The following is a 15,198-nucleotide window of genomic DNA, read 5'->3' as shown; positions in this document are numbered from 1 at the left end:
TTCTTTTTTTTTTTTTTTTAGACGAATTGTGTTTATTTACCATTGTATTTAAATCTTTGTTTTGTAAAATGTTTTGTGAAACATTCAGCGGGGCTTCCTTATCACAACTGGTGGTGGTTAGTGGCGACGGACGGCTGTTGGCGCTGGTTGAGGGACCATCAACAAATCACCTGGTAAGTGGGAAATATTTCAATGTCATGATGTACCGTTTTCACTTTTTTTCAGGTTTAGCACTCTCAACTTAGGTGATTCTTGTGATATGTACAGATCTTAGATTGGATGTTAAATGGTATAGTAATAGGAGACATTGACAATTAACAGTATTCTTAATATTCAAAGGCAGGACTATTATGTAAATTACTCCAGTCCGGAAGGAAAGTATGCTTTGAGTAAGGATTTTACGCATCTCATGGAATTCGCTATACAGGTTATTTTTATAGTTTCTGATGTTTCTTTTATACGTAAGATTAAATGTACATGATTTAATTCGTCATACAAGCCGAATATTTGTATCTTTACTTTCTGAATAGCATATCGCAATTTTTATTTTACGTATTTTATAATGTTTCAACGTGTATATCTTTAATTTTTGTTTTATTGTTTAGGAAGCTCAATGAGCGATTCAAATAATTTATCAACATTTTGCTCAATGCTCTTAAGTATTTCTGTATTAAATATTGAGTTTTTTTAAACTAATCTCTAAAAATGAGTTTATATTTGGTTGTTGTTCAGCGCAAAGTTACCCACTGGGTTGTCTGTGTTCTGCCCACTATTGGTATCGAAATCGGGTTTTTAGCTTTATAAGTCTGTTGATTTACCGCTGAGCTCCTGGGGGGACTCCCTAAAAATTGAAAAAATCATCAGTAACATTTTTTACAATAACAATAAATGGTCTAAATAGACATGTATGGCTACTCGAAAACCACTGCTAAGAAGAAATATTCAAAAGGTTGAAATGGACATTGGACCTCATACAGTGGAATAAGTAAAGTTGGAGACATGATATTTACACATGAATCCAAGACCGAAACGCTCAACAACAATGAAGGACAGTCTATCAGACGGTTGTACAACATTTACAATGAAGTATGGTGAGATATCAGTACAAATATTAGACTTACCACAGCAAACGGTGTTGGTGGTTCACACAACAGTGACGGCGCTCTGACTGCTGACTAGTATAGGCAAATTCTGATCTATCGTGCTATCCACTCAAGAACACGACTCACCGGGCGAGAATTCATCTTCCAGTAAAACGATGACCCCAAGCATATAGCAAAGGTAGTGAAATGATATACTGAAGATGAAAAATGACTGGCGGCACACTCACAACAATCGCTTGGCGTGCACAAAGTCCCAATATTCTTGAGGCTATATGGACTTACATAAACATTGAGAAGATCGAAAAACGACCAAAATCTGGCTGAATTGTGGGAGTATTACAGGATACTCGTAATAATACTCCACGATCGTGCATTTATAAACTACATTGCAGCATAACAATAAAACAAACGTTTGTTTCATTGTTGTTAAGCGCAAAACTACACAAGGAATGCATTAGGCCTCGACATCACAGATTCTCTTTTCAATTTTACCTTGTGTTTTTGTTGTTGTTTCTGTCTCATATAAAGATATATTGATAATTTTTAGTAGCTTTCAAAATAAGAGGTTGATTTGTGTGTTTGTGTGTACATGCGTATTCCTGAAAACGATTAAATATGGACGATATTCATGGTATCTTGACAGGTTGAATAATATTAACATCGCTACATTGGATTACTTTAACTTGAGATTTAGATATTTGAATTAAAAAATAATTCCGTTTTCTTTTTCGTTTTTTCTGTCTAGTTGATTGGGTTAAGTGAATGTCAAGCTAGAATCAAGTGGATGGTAGACAGAGCGAAAGAAGAATTAGGCTTAAATGAAGATATACGATTCTCAGCTTTGGTAAGTTACAACTTGCTCTTTTCTAAAACGCTAAATTTGTTCATGTTTTTCCCAAAGTATCTTTAATAGTTTCCTTTGTATGTGTGAACGAAGTTTACCGAAAATAACGACGGCTTCGTATCTATGGCAACCTTCATTTGTATTACCCCGGAAGATATTAACGTATTTGCCAAATTACGTTAACTAAATAAAACATACCAATATTTTAACGACATTAACCAACTTAAACATATCGATATTTCAACGACATTAACAAAATAAATCATATATAGACATTTTAACGTCACTAACGAATAAAACCCATAGGTACTGCAACGACATGAACCAAATAAATCATATATAGACATTTCAACGTCACTAACGAACAAAACCTATAGGTACTGCAACGACATGAACCAAATAAATCATATATAGGTATTTCAACGACATTAACAAAAAAAAACAACATATATAGGCATTTCAACGACATTAACAAAATAAACCATATATATAGGTATTTCAACGACATTAACCAAATAAATCATATATAGGTATTTCAACGACATTAACCAAATAAAACATATATATATAGGTATTTCAACGACATTAACCAAATTAAACATATAGGTATTTCAACGACATTAACCAAATAAAACATATATATATAGGTATTTCAACGACATTAACCAAATTAAACATATCGATATTTCAACGACATTAACAAAATAAATCATATATAGGTATTTCAACAACATGAACCAAATAAAACATATATAGGCATTTCAACGACATTAACCAAATAAATCATATATATAGGTATTTCGACGACATTAACCAAATAAATCATATAAAGGTATTTCAACGACATTAACCAAATAAAACATATATAGGCAGTTCAACGACATTAATGAAATTAAACATATCGTTATTTCAACGACAATTAACCAAATAAATCATGTATAGGTATTTCAATGGCATTAACTAAGTAAAACATATACGTATTTGAACGACAATATGTCAACAAAACGTATGTGAATTTCGATGAAAAATACATTTCAAAAAATTATTTTGCCTCGTAACACATATTTTTCAACCTTTCTATGTCGTTTGTACTTTTATTGTTGCCTTCTTTTTTTTTTTAATGCGTGTGTGATTTTATTTCTGGATAAACTCTAAACGTTAAGACTAAATGTTCGTCTACCCAGATCTTTTATTGCGCTTATCTTTATTGGGAGTAAAATAGTTCATGAAACGACTATAATGAGGTTAATCGCGCTTTACAAGAAGGATGTTCTGTTCCCGTGCTGTCCTTGGAACTACTTCACTGTTGCATGATGGGGAACCAAATATTCGGGTGTTAAACATGTCCCTTGGGGCGCCATGGCTCGCATCTGTGGCGAGACACTACTGTATTACATCATTCAAATAAAGTATGGTTAACCTTCTATAAGTTCATAAAAGAGCTTTATAATAATAAAAATATCTTCGTCAGAAACGGTAAAACGGGAGATAGAACATCTGGAATATTAAGGATGCTTGCGTTTTGGGAAGGCAACATCCGCAGCAAAAGAAATACAAGATAAGCAAGATGTTTTGATCTCATCGCCATTAACTTAATTTCGAAATGATCCTTTTCCATGGAGTGAAAGTAAACACCATTCATTTACACACATTTATTTTCTGAGTTATGTTTTACAAGCTAGCTAATTCTAGATGGATATCGTTCCCCTGACCTTCATCTCTGTATACCTTGCAGGGCTTGAGCTTGAGTGGTTGTGAACAGGAGGACATGAACAGAGCGTTGGAGGAAGATTTAAGCAGTCGCTATCCAAACCTGGCAAAGACTGTCATAGTTGCTAGTGATGCCGTTGGGTCAGGCCTAACTGCTAGTCCAAAAGGTAAGTAATGGTGCGTTTTGTACTGCCGTTGAATTGAAACTATCTTAATTTCAAAATAATAATATTCTTGGGAAACGCGCTACTGAGGATTCTCTTGAATATAAGTAAATTTTAAGACATCGTCCATAGATGGTTAACTACTGGCTCAAAAAATGATATTGCTGCTATAAAACCACATCAAAACAATGATTTCAAAATATTTGTTTGTTTACATGTACTGTAATTTAGCCAATTTGTGATATAAATTGTGGGTAAATTTTGGCATTAAAATGTTGCAACTCAGCAACCGTTGTAATTTATCAAAGGAAATATTGGAACTTTGTGTTTCTAAAATATTGTATTTTGTCCATAGACTTGCTGTTCTAAAATTTAACCAAAACGCTGACAACAACAACAACAACAAAAAAAAACAACAACATGAAGATATTTTAAAGTCGTGTACCAAGCCAAAATCCAGTCTTAGCAATTCACCGACAAGAATGGCCGTTTTATTGGCCAGGTGGTTTGGACGTTCGACTCGCAATCTGAGGATCACGAGTTCAAATCCCCATCCCATCAAACAGGTTCGCCCTTTCAGCCGTGTGGGCGTTATTTGTAACGATCAATCCCACTATTCGTTGGTAAAAGAGTAGCCCAAGAGTTGGCGGTGGGTGGTGATTACTAGCTGCCTTCCCTCTAGTTTTTCAGTGCTAAATTAGGAACGGCTAGCGCAGATAGTCCTCGGTAGCTTTGTGTGAAATTCAAACAAACTAATCTTGTCAGTGAAGAGACGAATGATTTACAGTTTGTCTACGTGGGCAGTACCTCTACTTTTTTTTTTTTACAGTTCGACGTAAAACAAATGTAAAAAAGGGTACCGAGGGGGCGTACTTTCAGTTTATAACTCAACAAATGACCTAGTAAGCTTAAAGCTTACGTAAAAATGGCCTTATTCTGTCCACATGTTTCGTTTTCCAATTTGTTTAAAGATAATTTTGACACATCTAGGTTAAGTTTTCTTATGACAGATGTGGATTTTTAAACGAGTACTTTTTTTTATTAAGACTAATAAGCTACTCTGTAAGTCATATTTATTATGTTTTTGTTTCAAATATATATATTTTGACTTAATTGATTCATTTTTTTAGTTGTAAGTTTTTGTTTGTTGTTAGGCACAGAACTAAACAATAAGCTAGCTATGTGATGTTTACTACAAGGATCGAAATCCGGTTTCCGGGGATATTGAGACACATTTTAGCTTTAAACCTCACTTTGTCAATCTGGTACACCCCTGTAGGAGTCCCAAAACAGCTTCTATAAAATTCAGTGCCCCTTCTCCATTTTGCATTTATAGCAACATGCACTCTTCAGTTGAACGTTATATTTTTGTTCAATAGTCCTCAGTTTAAACAATGTTGATTTTCTAAAGGCTTATATTACACGCCGTAGACACCCATACCCTTAACATCGCCCTCCAGTGGCACAGCGATATTGTCTGCAGACTTACAATGCTAGAAACCGGGTTTCGATATCCGTGGTGGGCAGATCACAGATAGCCCATTGTGTAGCTTTGTGCTGAATTACAAGCAAACAAACCCTTAACATAATATTTGAAACATTCTAAAAATGGTACACATACAAACCAATAATTCGTACATGACGTGATTTTATTTTGTTTTAAAGACTATTAATTCGACCATGCGGAAGGTTAAAACAAAAATGGTGTTTTTTGTTGGGTTTTTTTTGACAGAATTTTAAATCTTACTATTCATCTTAGATTTATAGAAGAAGTTTTTGATATACGTGTTCAATTTTAAGTGGCTTGTTGCAAGCTAGATTGATGAATGCGAATTTTAAAGATGATTAATGTCGTTGGTTTCTTTACATATTTTCAGTACACACAGTTCCCAAAACAAGGCAAGCTAATCACTTTTTTTTTTACTTTATATTAGTTTTTATTTCATGTACCCACTGGTGGCTAAGCAGTAAATTTGAGGGCTACTTACGCTAAAAATTGGGGTTCATGTAGCTTTAAGTACTACAGAGAACTATTATTTTTATTCCTTTGGCCGTATCAAGTTGCGATTTTACAGTTGTTACTACTACGTTAGATAAGGTTTCTAAGCAATTTAAAGACATTGGTATTTGAAGAAAAAAAAAGAGATATGGTATAACTCGGCACGTGAATGAAACACTAGAAATTTAAAAAGAGAGCAATGACCTATCAAAAACAAGAAATATGGACAGCACAGGCCGTCACTATTGCGGAACTTTAACGCATCAAATATTATCAGAAATTATAAATAACACAAGATGGAGAGTGAGAAACGGGTGTTAAACAAGCACAACATATGGATATCATAAGCTGTGTAGGAACGGAAGTGAATTCATTATCCGATTGGTGATTTGAATATACTATGTGCTTTTGACCGTTTTCAGGAAATATAGCACCGTGGATCGTTATATTACTCTAGTTCTAAGTGGTAGGAAGCTACACAGTGGGCTATCTATACGTTGCCCGACCCAGGTATCGATACCCGATTTTTAGCGTTGAAAGCCTGTAGACTTGGTACTGAGACACGGACGGGTGGTGGTGTGGGAGGCTCTGTTGTAGGAACGGAAATGTGATCATCTCATATAAATATTAAATTGTTTTGTGAATGATAAAAGTTTAAGTTTTTTTGGAAAGTATTACAATGTTTTATCCCACATGACGACTTTAACTCTGTTTTCTGCGTGAGACTTCTAAACATCAGGCTTGCGTAACCAATGTTTGAAAACAGTTACATTGACCACTCATGTTTCAAAATCTCCGAAAGCGATTGGAATCTAGGACGCCAGTATCCAATGACAAGCTCTTAATGAAAGGGCGTTAACCGAATATTTCTCACGGTGAAATATTTCAACCAGCCACTTGTAAAAGTTGGTGAACTCTGTCGAGAGAAGTTACGCGTGTCGTGTCGGCCGCGTTATAGTTTTCTCTATCAAAGGTTGATATATTCATTCACTCCTCTCAAAAAGTACGAGATAAAATCCACTGAATATTCAAATATACATGTTTCTCTAAGCACATGCATTATTGTTTAAAATGGATTCATTTGACAAAACAAACAAAGGCGTCGAAATCGTAAGAAAACGATATCTTCAAATATTTCTGTGCGAAATTAAATCATCAAATATATATATATATATATTATATCTGCTAGAAATCTCAGACAAGTGAACGTTGAGCTAAAAAGAAATGTCCCCAGTGATTCAGCAGTAAGATTACGAACTTATAATGGTAAACTCCGAGGTTCGGTTCCCCCGAGGTGGACAGAGCGCAGATGAGCTATATATTGTGTAGCTTTGCGCCAAAGCAAACAATCAGTTATAAATATTGAGTTAAGTGCACAAAGTATTATAGTTGATTTCACAAAAGTTGATCAAAACCATACAATTAAGATTCTTTTGTTGAGCGTTTTTAAACTGAACCAACTTTATAATGTTCTTATGTGCATCATCAAAATATTCTCGTAAGAAATCCTACTGCTAGCTCCACCTATAAGGAAAACTTTATCAATTTTAATACAAACGTGTTTAAACTTAACCACACACACACAGTAATGGAATTTATTATAAAAAATTACTCAGTAGTTTATTTTATTTATAAAATTGGACCTAGAACGTGTATCTTGTATATACTCTTGTAATTCTAAAAACATTACATTTCATTCTTGATTATTGTGTGTATTTGTAACTCAATTATTATATATAATACTTACTCAGCCAAAAAATGAACTCTGTAAATTATATATGAAACTATAGAGTAATTTTACTGCAAAAGCTACATTTTAGTTCTGACACTCGAAAAAAAAATGAATTTACGTTTTTGGGATTTTATTTTTTCAACAAAATGTTTGTCTATGATGATCCAGTGGAGATACATTGCCTGCATATTTACATAATCGTGTTTTAAAGCAGCTAATTAAAAAGTAATTGAATTGAGTCCTAATGAAAAAGCTTAAATTTTAATCCAAAGCGCTGGATTGGTCCAAGGAACCGGCCATCTTCAACATAATGATTCACTCAAGTTTTTTTTTATCGTTTGTACATAGTAAAACTCTTGTCTATTTTATTCACAACGTTTCATAAGGTTTACCCGGCATCATTAGGTGAGATACGAGAATCAAGGCTCAGTTTTACTATGTACAACCGACAAAACCTTGTGTGAATTAAAAAAAACACAGTTCTTTCTAATACTTAATTGAATATAACGATTGTCTTTTTAGAAACGAGATAATACGAATCTTTCTTAATTCTTAACTAGGTATTACATTAAACAAAATCCATAAGCCCTTCCACCAATTATTTTGCATAATTTTTATGAAGTCATAAAATCCTGTCCTTTTCGACAGTTTCCTGAAAAACACATGCTAAGAGAAAAGACGTTTTAAATAAACAGAGGATTGAATACGTTATATTAATAACTATTTTGGAGCCTTACCCCATATTACAGTCCATGTCGCCACGGCTAATCATGCTGCATCTGACAACATGCTTCTTGACAATAACCCTACAGTGTTTTTTTTCATTTCAAAAATCTCTGTCTTAAGGTTGTCATGTTTAAGACAGACCACTCCTCTCTACAAGCTTTCCACAATACATCTAGTGTACGAGGATAAAGTTTCCCAGCGCACGTTTTAACAAACCAATTACACAGAAGTCTGTAGATGCCGCATTCGGAAACTTGAGCAGTATGTTTTCGTATGGAATAGCATGATTACCCGTTTCATTTTCCAGTTAGTTGAGTTTTGTAATGGTTGAACCTATACCCTATTGGCCTTGTTGCTAGATGTAGATTCTTCTTGATTATGTTGCGTAGTGTTGCCTGGGTCGGATTTTGCCTTTATGTTCGTGAATTCTAACTTATTACAAAATGCCGCACTTTACTTACCACGACTAGAATACGACTTGTTGCAGGTCTTTCTAGATGGTCCCAAGTTCGTTCATTCATATTTCTGAGTTTTCCAATGCCATTACGTACAAGGTATATCCCCATATTGGAAATTATAAATCCACGATCTGAACACATTTCCATGATCTGAATGTGTAAATATTTTGCGTCGTAAAGGGCTGTACATACTGTTTCCATAAACGATAGATTTTCGGTAGCCTCATTCTACCCATTTAACGTGACTTGGTTATTATGCATATCTAAAATATTTTTGATAAAAGGTATTCAACCCTGTACAGTAAAAGAGATAAGAACAGAAAAATATGAAACTGTGATAATCATTTATTCAAATATATAACTTCTACGCCTAAGTTTATGGAGGTTTGTCATTCACATTCAAGTATAAAGAATACTTTCTTCATTCATCTTCAACGTTGAACTAGCCTAATAAAATGGCAATAATATTATTGTAAATATTACTATGAATACAGGACGTCATTAGATCTCAAAATTACCTCAACTCGCTTGCAGTTCTTTCAACTTTTCGTACACAAGTGAGGTATAAACCTATAATAAACCTAATTATGTCAAATACTTGTTATACCTAGGTCATGCTGAATTTTATGTAAAGTCACTCTTTGATAACGACTGTAGTGACAGCAGTCTTTACTCGATCATGTTTCTTTGCCCAGCATGCGCTCTCTTCGGCCACTTTCGACCGTTCATGCACATTGTTGCTTACATCTATGCATATTCTTACTATAATGGATATAGCGTGTATGTATGTATCTATCTATCTATGTATGTGACCAAAATCATAAATACATTGTGGCGCCATCTAGTGAATGGCACCACAAAAAAAGTCCATAAAAATTCACATTTTGGATATTGAAGACTTAGACAATTATAAAATAACTACGGTATATATGCAACACCCATTTATTTATCACAGAACATAATTGTAAATAAAAGTACTCTCTTCACCACAATAACACGACTTTCATTAGGACTGTACGTGAGGGTTTGATTATATCAGGGCCCGGCATGGCCAGGTGTTAGGACGCTTGACTCGCAATCTGAGGGTCGCGATTTCGAAGCTCCGTTCCACCAAACATACTCGCTCTTTCAGCCGGGGGGGGGGGAGGGGGGCGTTATAAAGTTATAGTGAATCCCACTATTCGTTTGTAAAATAGTAGTCCATAGGCAGGGGCGTCAGAGCCGGGGTCAGTAATATCATCGCCCCCCCCCCTTTCATTCTATTTATTAACTTTTGCTGATTTTTCATTAAAAAATTTAGTTGACAAATTTCTTCATGAATCCACGAAAAAGCAGTAGCCATTTAAACTCACAAAGTAGTATGCATTTCTAGTGAGCTTAGGAATATCCCACTGCTGGGCCCCTCAGCAGACCCCGGGCCCCTGGACAGCTGAACCCCTTGTCCCCCCCTCTCGTCAGCCCTGGAGGCCTGTAAGGAGGTGTTTCTGCTAGTTACTATATACGACACTCTGATTTTTAGGTGCAAACCGACGTATTTATGCAGACTATTGAACAAAGTTTATGACCACACCTGAAGAAGACTGTTAACTCGTAAGATCTTACTAATGGGTTTGATCTGTGTACGGAAATGACGTGTTATTTTAGGTCTAACAGAACGCCATAGTGACTATTTGTGAATATATACTGAATATTTAACATTAACCTAAACTAAACGATGGGTCCATATTATATCTTAAAACTCATTTTTCTAAACTGCTTATGGGTCCAAAACTTGTTTAACTACAGGATTTCTAATAACATAAGAGATGGTAAAAAAAAATTCCGTCTTTATTGAAATTAATCCCATTGATTACTGCTGAGTTTACTTTGCATTTTTAATTTAGTAATTTCTTTAGATTAATGACGTGACAGCCCACAACACAAAATTACCTAATATGTATCCCAATTATAGTGAACGGTATGTGATGTGGCTTAAAGTTTGGTCAGAAAATGTAATTATACTACAACATATAGACCACATAATGAAAATATGTTAGTACATTTGGTGCTAGTTTGTAAAACGTCTACTCTTGTTTAAGTAAAATGTTGCCCGTGATATTTCTCTCTGTCAGTCAACGTATTAGCTTATGACTTTGACCTATAACATTACATACTACCGGTCAGCTAAATAGCTCATGATCGTTTTGTGATACTTCACGATACCAAACATATTAGTAATTTGTTGACCATCAGTACGTGGAAGTGATCGATCTAACCAAGCCTCTTCCCCTGCAGGAGGACTAGTACTAATAGCAGGGACAGGCTCGAACGCTCTGGTGGTGAACCCGGATGGATCATCTGCTCGCTGTGGGGGGTGGGGACACCTGCTAGGTGACGAAGCATCAGGTGAGAAGTTTTTAATTTTAGTTGATAAAAATAATCCCATTTGAATGCTGTTATTCTACCATGTGATGCAGATGGTGAAACCTTTGACTCCCAAAAGCTTTATAAGTCTAATTGATTTTGCAGTATAAAATCCTAAGATTAGACTCTTCTTCTTGATTTATAGTTACAATTAACTACCGCTAGGGAAAAATAAGCAAAAAAAAACAAAAAAAAACGTACGAACAAACAAAAATCAATTGTTATTAAAATATAATAGTAACTATTTTGTGACAATTCTTAAATTTGTTTTTCATTCGTAGCCCAGAGTTAGCGTATTGGACTGTGTATGCCGTTGCACCTTTCTGTTTGGTCCATGTGTCACATAAGGTGCTGTTCAGGTTTAAAATATGTAGTGCGTTTTCTTAACACTGTTATTTTATTCTTACAATAAATTTTTAATGTATTAATTTATTCTATTGTATTTGAGTTAAGGGCATATGAGTGATTTAAAGGAACTTCAAATTACCATTTGTGAGTTGTTGGCTAGATCTGAAGGCAGTTTCTTCTGGCCTCCTTAACATCTGTTCGGGTGCTGACACACCCGAGTCTCCATAGCAAAACCAACTGAAAAGATGAACGAATAGTTTTTTTTAAAATCGAACTCACGATAAATGAAATCAATGCTAACCGTACTAATATCCTTCTGCGTGAACCATAATGAAATCAATGCTAATCGTACTAATATCCTTCTGTGTGAAGCATCATGAAATCAATGCTAACCGTACTAATATCCTTCTGTGAACCATAATGAAATCAATGCTAACCGTACTAATATCCTTCTGTGTGAATCATCATCAAATCAATGCTAACCGTACTAATATTATTCTGTGTGAACCATCATGAAATCTATGCTAACCGTACTAATATCCTTCTGAGTGAACCATCATGAAATCTATGCTAACCGTACTAATATCCTTCTGAGTGAACCATCATGAAATCAATGCTATGTTTCTTATTTTTGTCGAGTCACAATCTAAAACTTGATATATATTGGAAGACTTTTTTAAGCACATTCGAGCACTTTAAGTGAATTATTATGTACAGCGTTTTATGTTTGTTTTTTTTGGGAGGGGGAGTGGATTTTGCGCTAAGATATTAGAGGGTTATCTGCGCTAGCCGTTCTTAATTTAGCAGTGATAGACTAGAGAGAAGTCAGCCAGTTAACACCACCCACCGTAAACTCTTGGGTTACTCTTTTACCAACAAATAGTGGGATTGACCGTCACATTATAACGCCATCACGCCTTAAAGGGTAAGCATGCTCGGTGAAAGGGATTCGAACTCGCAAGCCGCAGGTTGCGAGTTCAGCGCCCTAACCACCAGGCCATGCCAGGCTATGATATACATATACAGAACCACAATCCCTCAACAGCAAAGATTAAGTGCGAATACGAGCGAGAAAGTATCGTAATGGTGGTTTGTTTTACGATAGATAGATAGATCATTTAAAAAATATTCAACATACTATTATATAAACAATCATGACTTAGAATAAAGTAACTTTTCCCACATTGTACTTTTTGTTAGACAAATCAAAATAAAACGATTCTGTTTTTTCTCTAGCTTTCTGGATATCTCTGAAGGCGGTTAAAACAGTGCTGAATGCAGAAGACAACTACTTATCAGTGCCATATAGCACAGCCACTGTAAAAAACACTGTCCTAAATTATTTTCAGGTAAGATACCTATCATTTTTGTCCCACTGATGCCTTATCTTATAACCTATATGCCTTTTTTTTTATTAAAGTCATTTCATTATACTAAGTTTCACTTTCATCAGTATTCCAACGAATTTCATTCCTTCATTCATGCGATATCGCAAAATATTCTCCAGACATACAACTGTGGGTGTGTTATAAGAGTGACAGTCAATCCTTTAGCGTGGACGATGTGTGTTAAGGTGCTGCTGACTGGCTGCCATCCTTGTGATCAGTAGTTCAAAATTAGGGATGGTGTCAGATAAAGACTTACGTAGACTTGCCATAAATGCAAATGTTTTCCCTTATTGGAACTACTGAGCTTTTCTGAAATATATACAGTAGTCTTTCATGTAAATACTTCTATTCACTGAAGTTCTTGGATTATCCTAAACCTTTCTTAAGTATCCATTTATCCACTGAAGTACTTGGATTATCCTAAACCTTTCTTAAGTACTTGGATTATCCTAAACCGCTCTTAAGTATCCATTTATCCACTGAAGTACTTGGATTATCCTAAACCTTTCTTAAGTACTTGGATTATCCTAAACCGCTCTTAAGTATCCATTTATCCACTGAAGTACTTGGATTATGCTAAACCTTTCTAAAGTATCCATTTATCCACTGAAGTACTTGGATTATACTAAACCTTTCTTAAATATCCATTTATCCAATAAGTGCTTGGATTATGCTAAAACTTTCTTAAGTGTCCCTTTATCCGACAACTGTAGTTCCTTCACCTTATAGAAATTACTGAACCATGTTTCTCTTATTTTTAACAAACTCCCAATGAGACTATTCTTCAACTTTTATTGAGGTTCTGAATTAATCGAAAGTATTATTATTATTATTATTGTTATTCCAAAGAAATCCTTCGTTTTAATGAACGGGTTGAATTATTTTAATTTATTTTTTCAGTGTTCTAATAAAAAACAACAACTTTTTTTTATTGAAATCATTAAAGTGTTGTTGTTCTTTTTAAATCTATCATCCATAGTAATTTTTCCCTCTGTTAAATATAGTTAATCATACTTCATTATTATCATTAATCTCTCAATAAAATTCTTGTTTAGACTAAGGCTCACGAACTTATTAAATAACTAAAAGACTAATTATAATTTGATTTGTAAGGAATTCTTATATGCTTTAGAACGAAACGGTTGCCATTACAAGCATAATAGGTATGTAAAAGACAGTTACGACCAGGTTAAGTAACAAAAGTGAAAGATTAACTGCATTGCTCTAATAAACGGTAACTTCAGGTTAAGTAACAAAAGTGAAAGATTAACTACATTGATCGGATAAACGGTAACTTCAGGTTAAGTAACAAAAGTGAAGGCCCGGCACGGCGCTCGACTCGCAATCTGAGGGTTGCGGGTTCGAATCCCAGTCCCATCAAACATGCTCGCCCTATCAGCCGTGAGGGTGTTATAATGTGACCGTCAATCCCACTATTCGTTGGTAAAAGAGTAGCCCAAGAGTTGGCGGTGGGTGGTGATGACTAGCTGCCTTCCCTCTAGTCTTACACTGCTAAATTAGGGATGGCTAGCGCAGATAGCCCTCGTGTAGCTTTGCGCGAAATTCAAAACAAACAAACAAAAGTGAAAAATTTACTACATTGATCTAATAAACGGTAACTTCAAGTTAAGTAACAAAAGTGAAAGATTAACCAAGGTTATCTAATAAACGCCAACTTCAGGTTATGTAACAAAAGTCAGAGATTAACTTCATTGATTTAATAGATGCCAACTGCATCTTCACTTTTACCCAGGCCGGCATGGCCAGGTGGTTTGGACGTTCGACTCGCAATCTGAAGGTCGTGGGTTCGAATCCCCGTCCCACCAAACATGCTCGCCCTTTCAGCCGTGGGGGCGTTATAATGTGACGGTCAATCCCACTATTCGTTGGTAAAAGAGTAGCCCAAGAGTTGGCGGTGGGTGGTGATGACTAGCTGCCTTCCCTCTAGTCTTACACTGCTAAATTAGGGACGGCTAGTGCAGATAGCCCTCGTGTAGCTTTGCGCGAAATTCAAAAACAAACAAACAAACTTTTACCCAATAAAGGAGTAACTACACTAACGGACTGCTCCCTGTCTCCGGTTAGATTAAAATAATAAACAGTCTATCTGATAGATCCCAACCTTAGTAAGTAATATAAGACTAACTAAATTACTCTAACCTGATGAATTATAACTAATAAGTAGTTCGAAATTTGCTATAGCAATTGTGTTAAACTCCAGCTTCATGAACATGGAGGAAAAGGCTGACTATAGTAATTTCGTCAATCCTAGGTTATGGTTAAATAACAATCAGTAGGAGGCTATATATATATATATATATAG

General features: G+C 35.1%; 1 protein-coding gene across 2 annotated transcripts in view; it reads left to right on the top strand.

Annotated features, from left to right (window-relative positions):
• The window catches only part of LOC106465517 (N-acetyl-D-glucosamine kinase-like), a 29,575-nt gene that overhangs the window by 4,306 nt on the left and 10,071 nt on the right, over positions 1 to 15,198 (top strand). The window contains exons 2-6 of one of the 2 annotated variants that reach the window (XM_013925744.2): positions 89 to 173; positions 1,849 to 1,947; positions 3,683 to 3,824; positions 11,011 to 11,121; positions 12,724 to 12,836. In XM_013925744.2, coding sequence (XP_013781198.2) covers positions 89 to 173; positions 1,849 to 1,947; positions 3,683 to 3,824; positions 11,011 to 11,121; positions 12,724 to 12,836 — 550 coding nt within the window. The remainder of the gene's footprint in view (positions 1 to 88; positions 174 to 1,848; positions 1,948 to 3,682; positions 3,825 to 11,010; positions 11,122 to 12,723; positions 12,837 to 15,198) is intronic. The other variant, XM_022393430.1, reaches the window with a different exon arrangement.

The sequence above is a fragment of the Limulus polyphemus genome, unplaced genomic scaffold, assembly GCF_000517525.1.
Source record: "Limulus polyphemus unplaced genomic scaffold, Limulus_polyphemus-2.1.2 Scaffold1970, whole genome shotgun sequence".
NCBI classification, from domain to species: Eukaryota; Metazoa; Arthropoda; class Merostomata; order Xiphosura; family Limulidae; genus Limulus; species Limulus polyphemus.
Note: the sequence above shows the minus strand (reverse complement) of the source record. Positions and strands in the feature narration are given on the sequence as shown.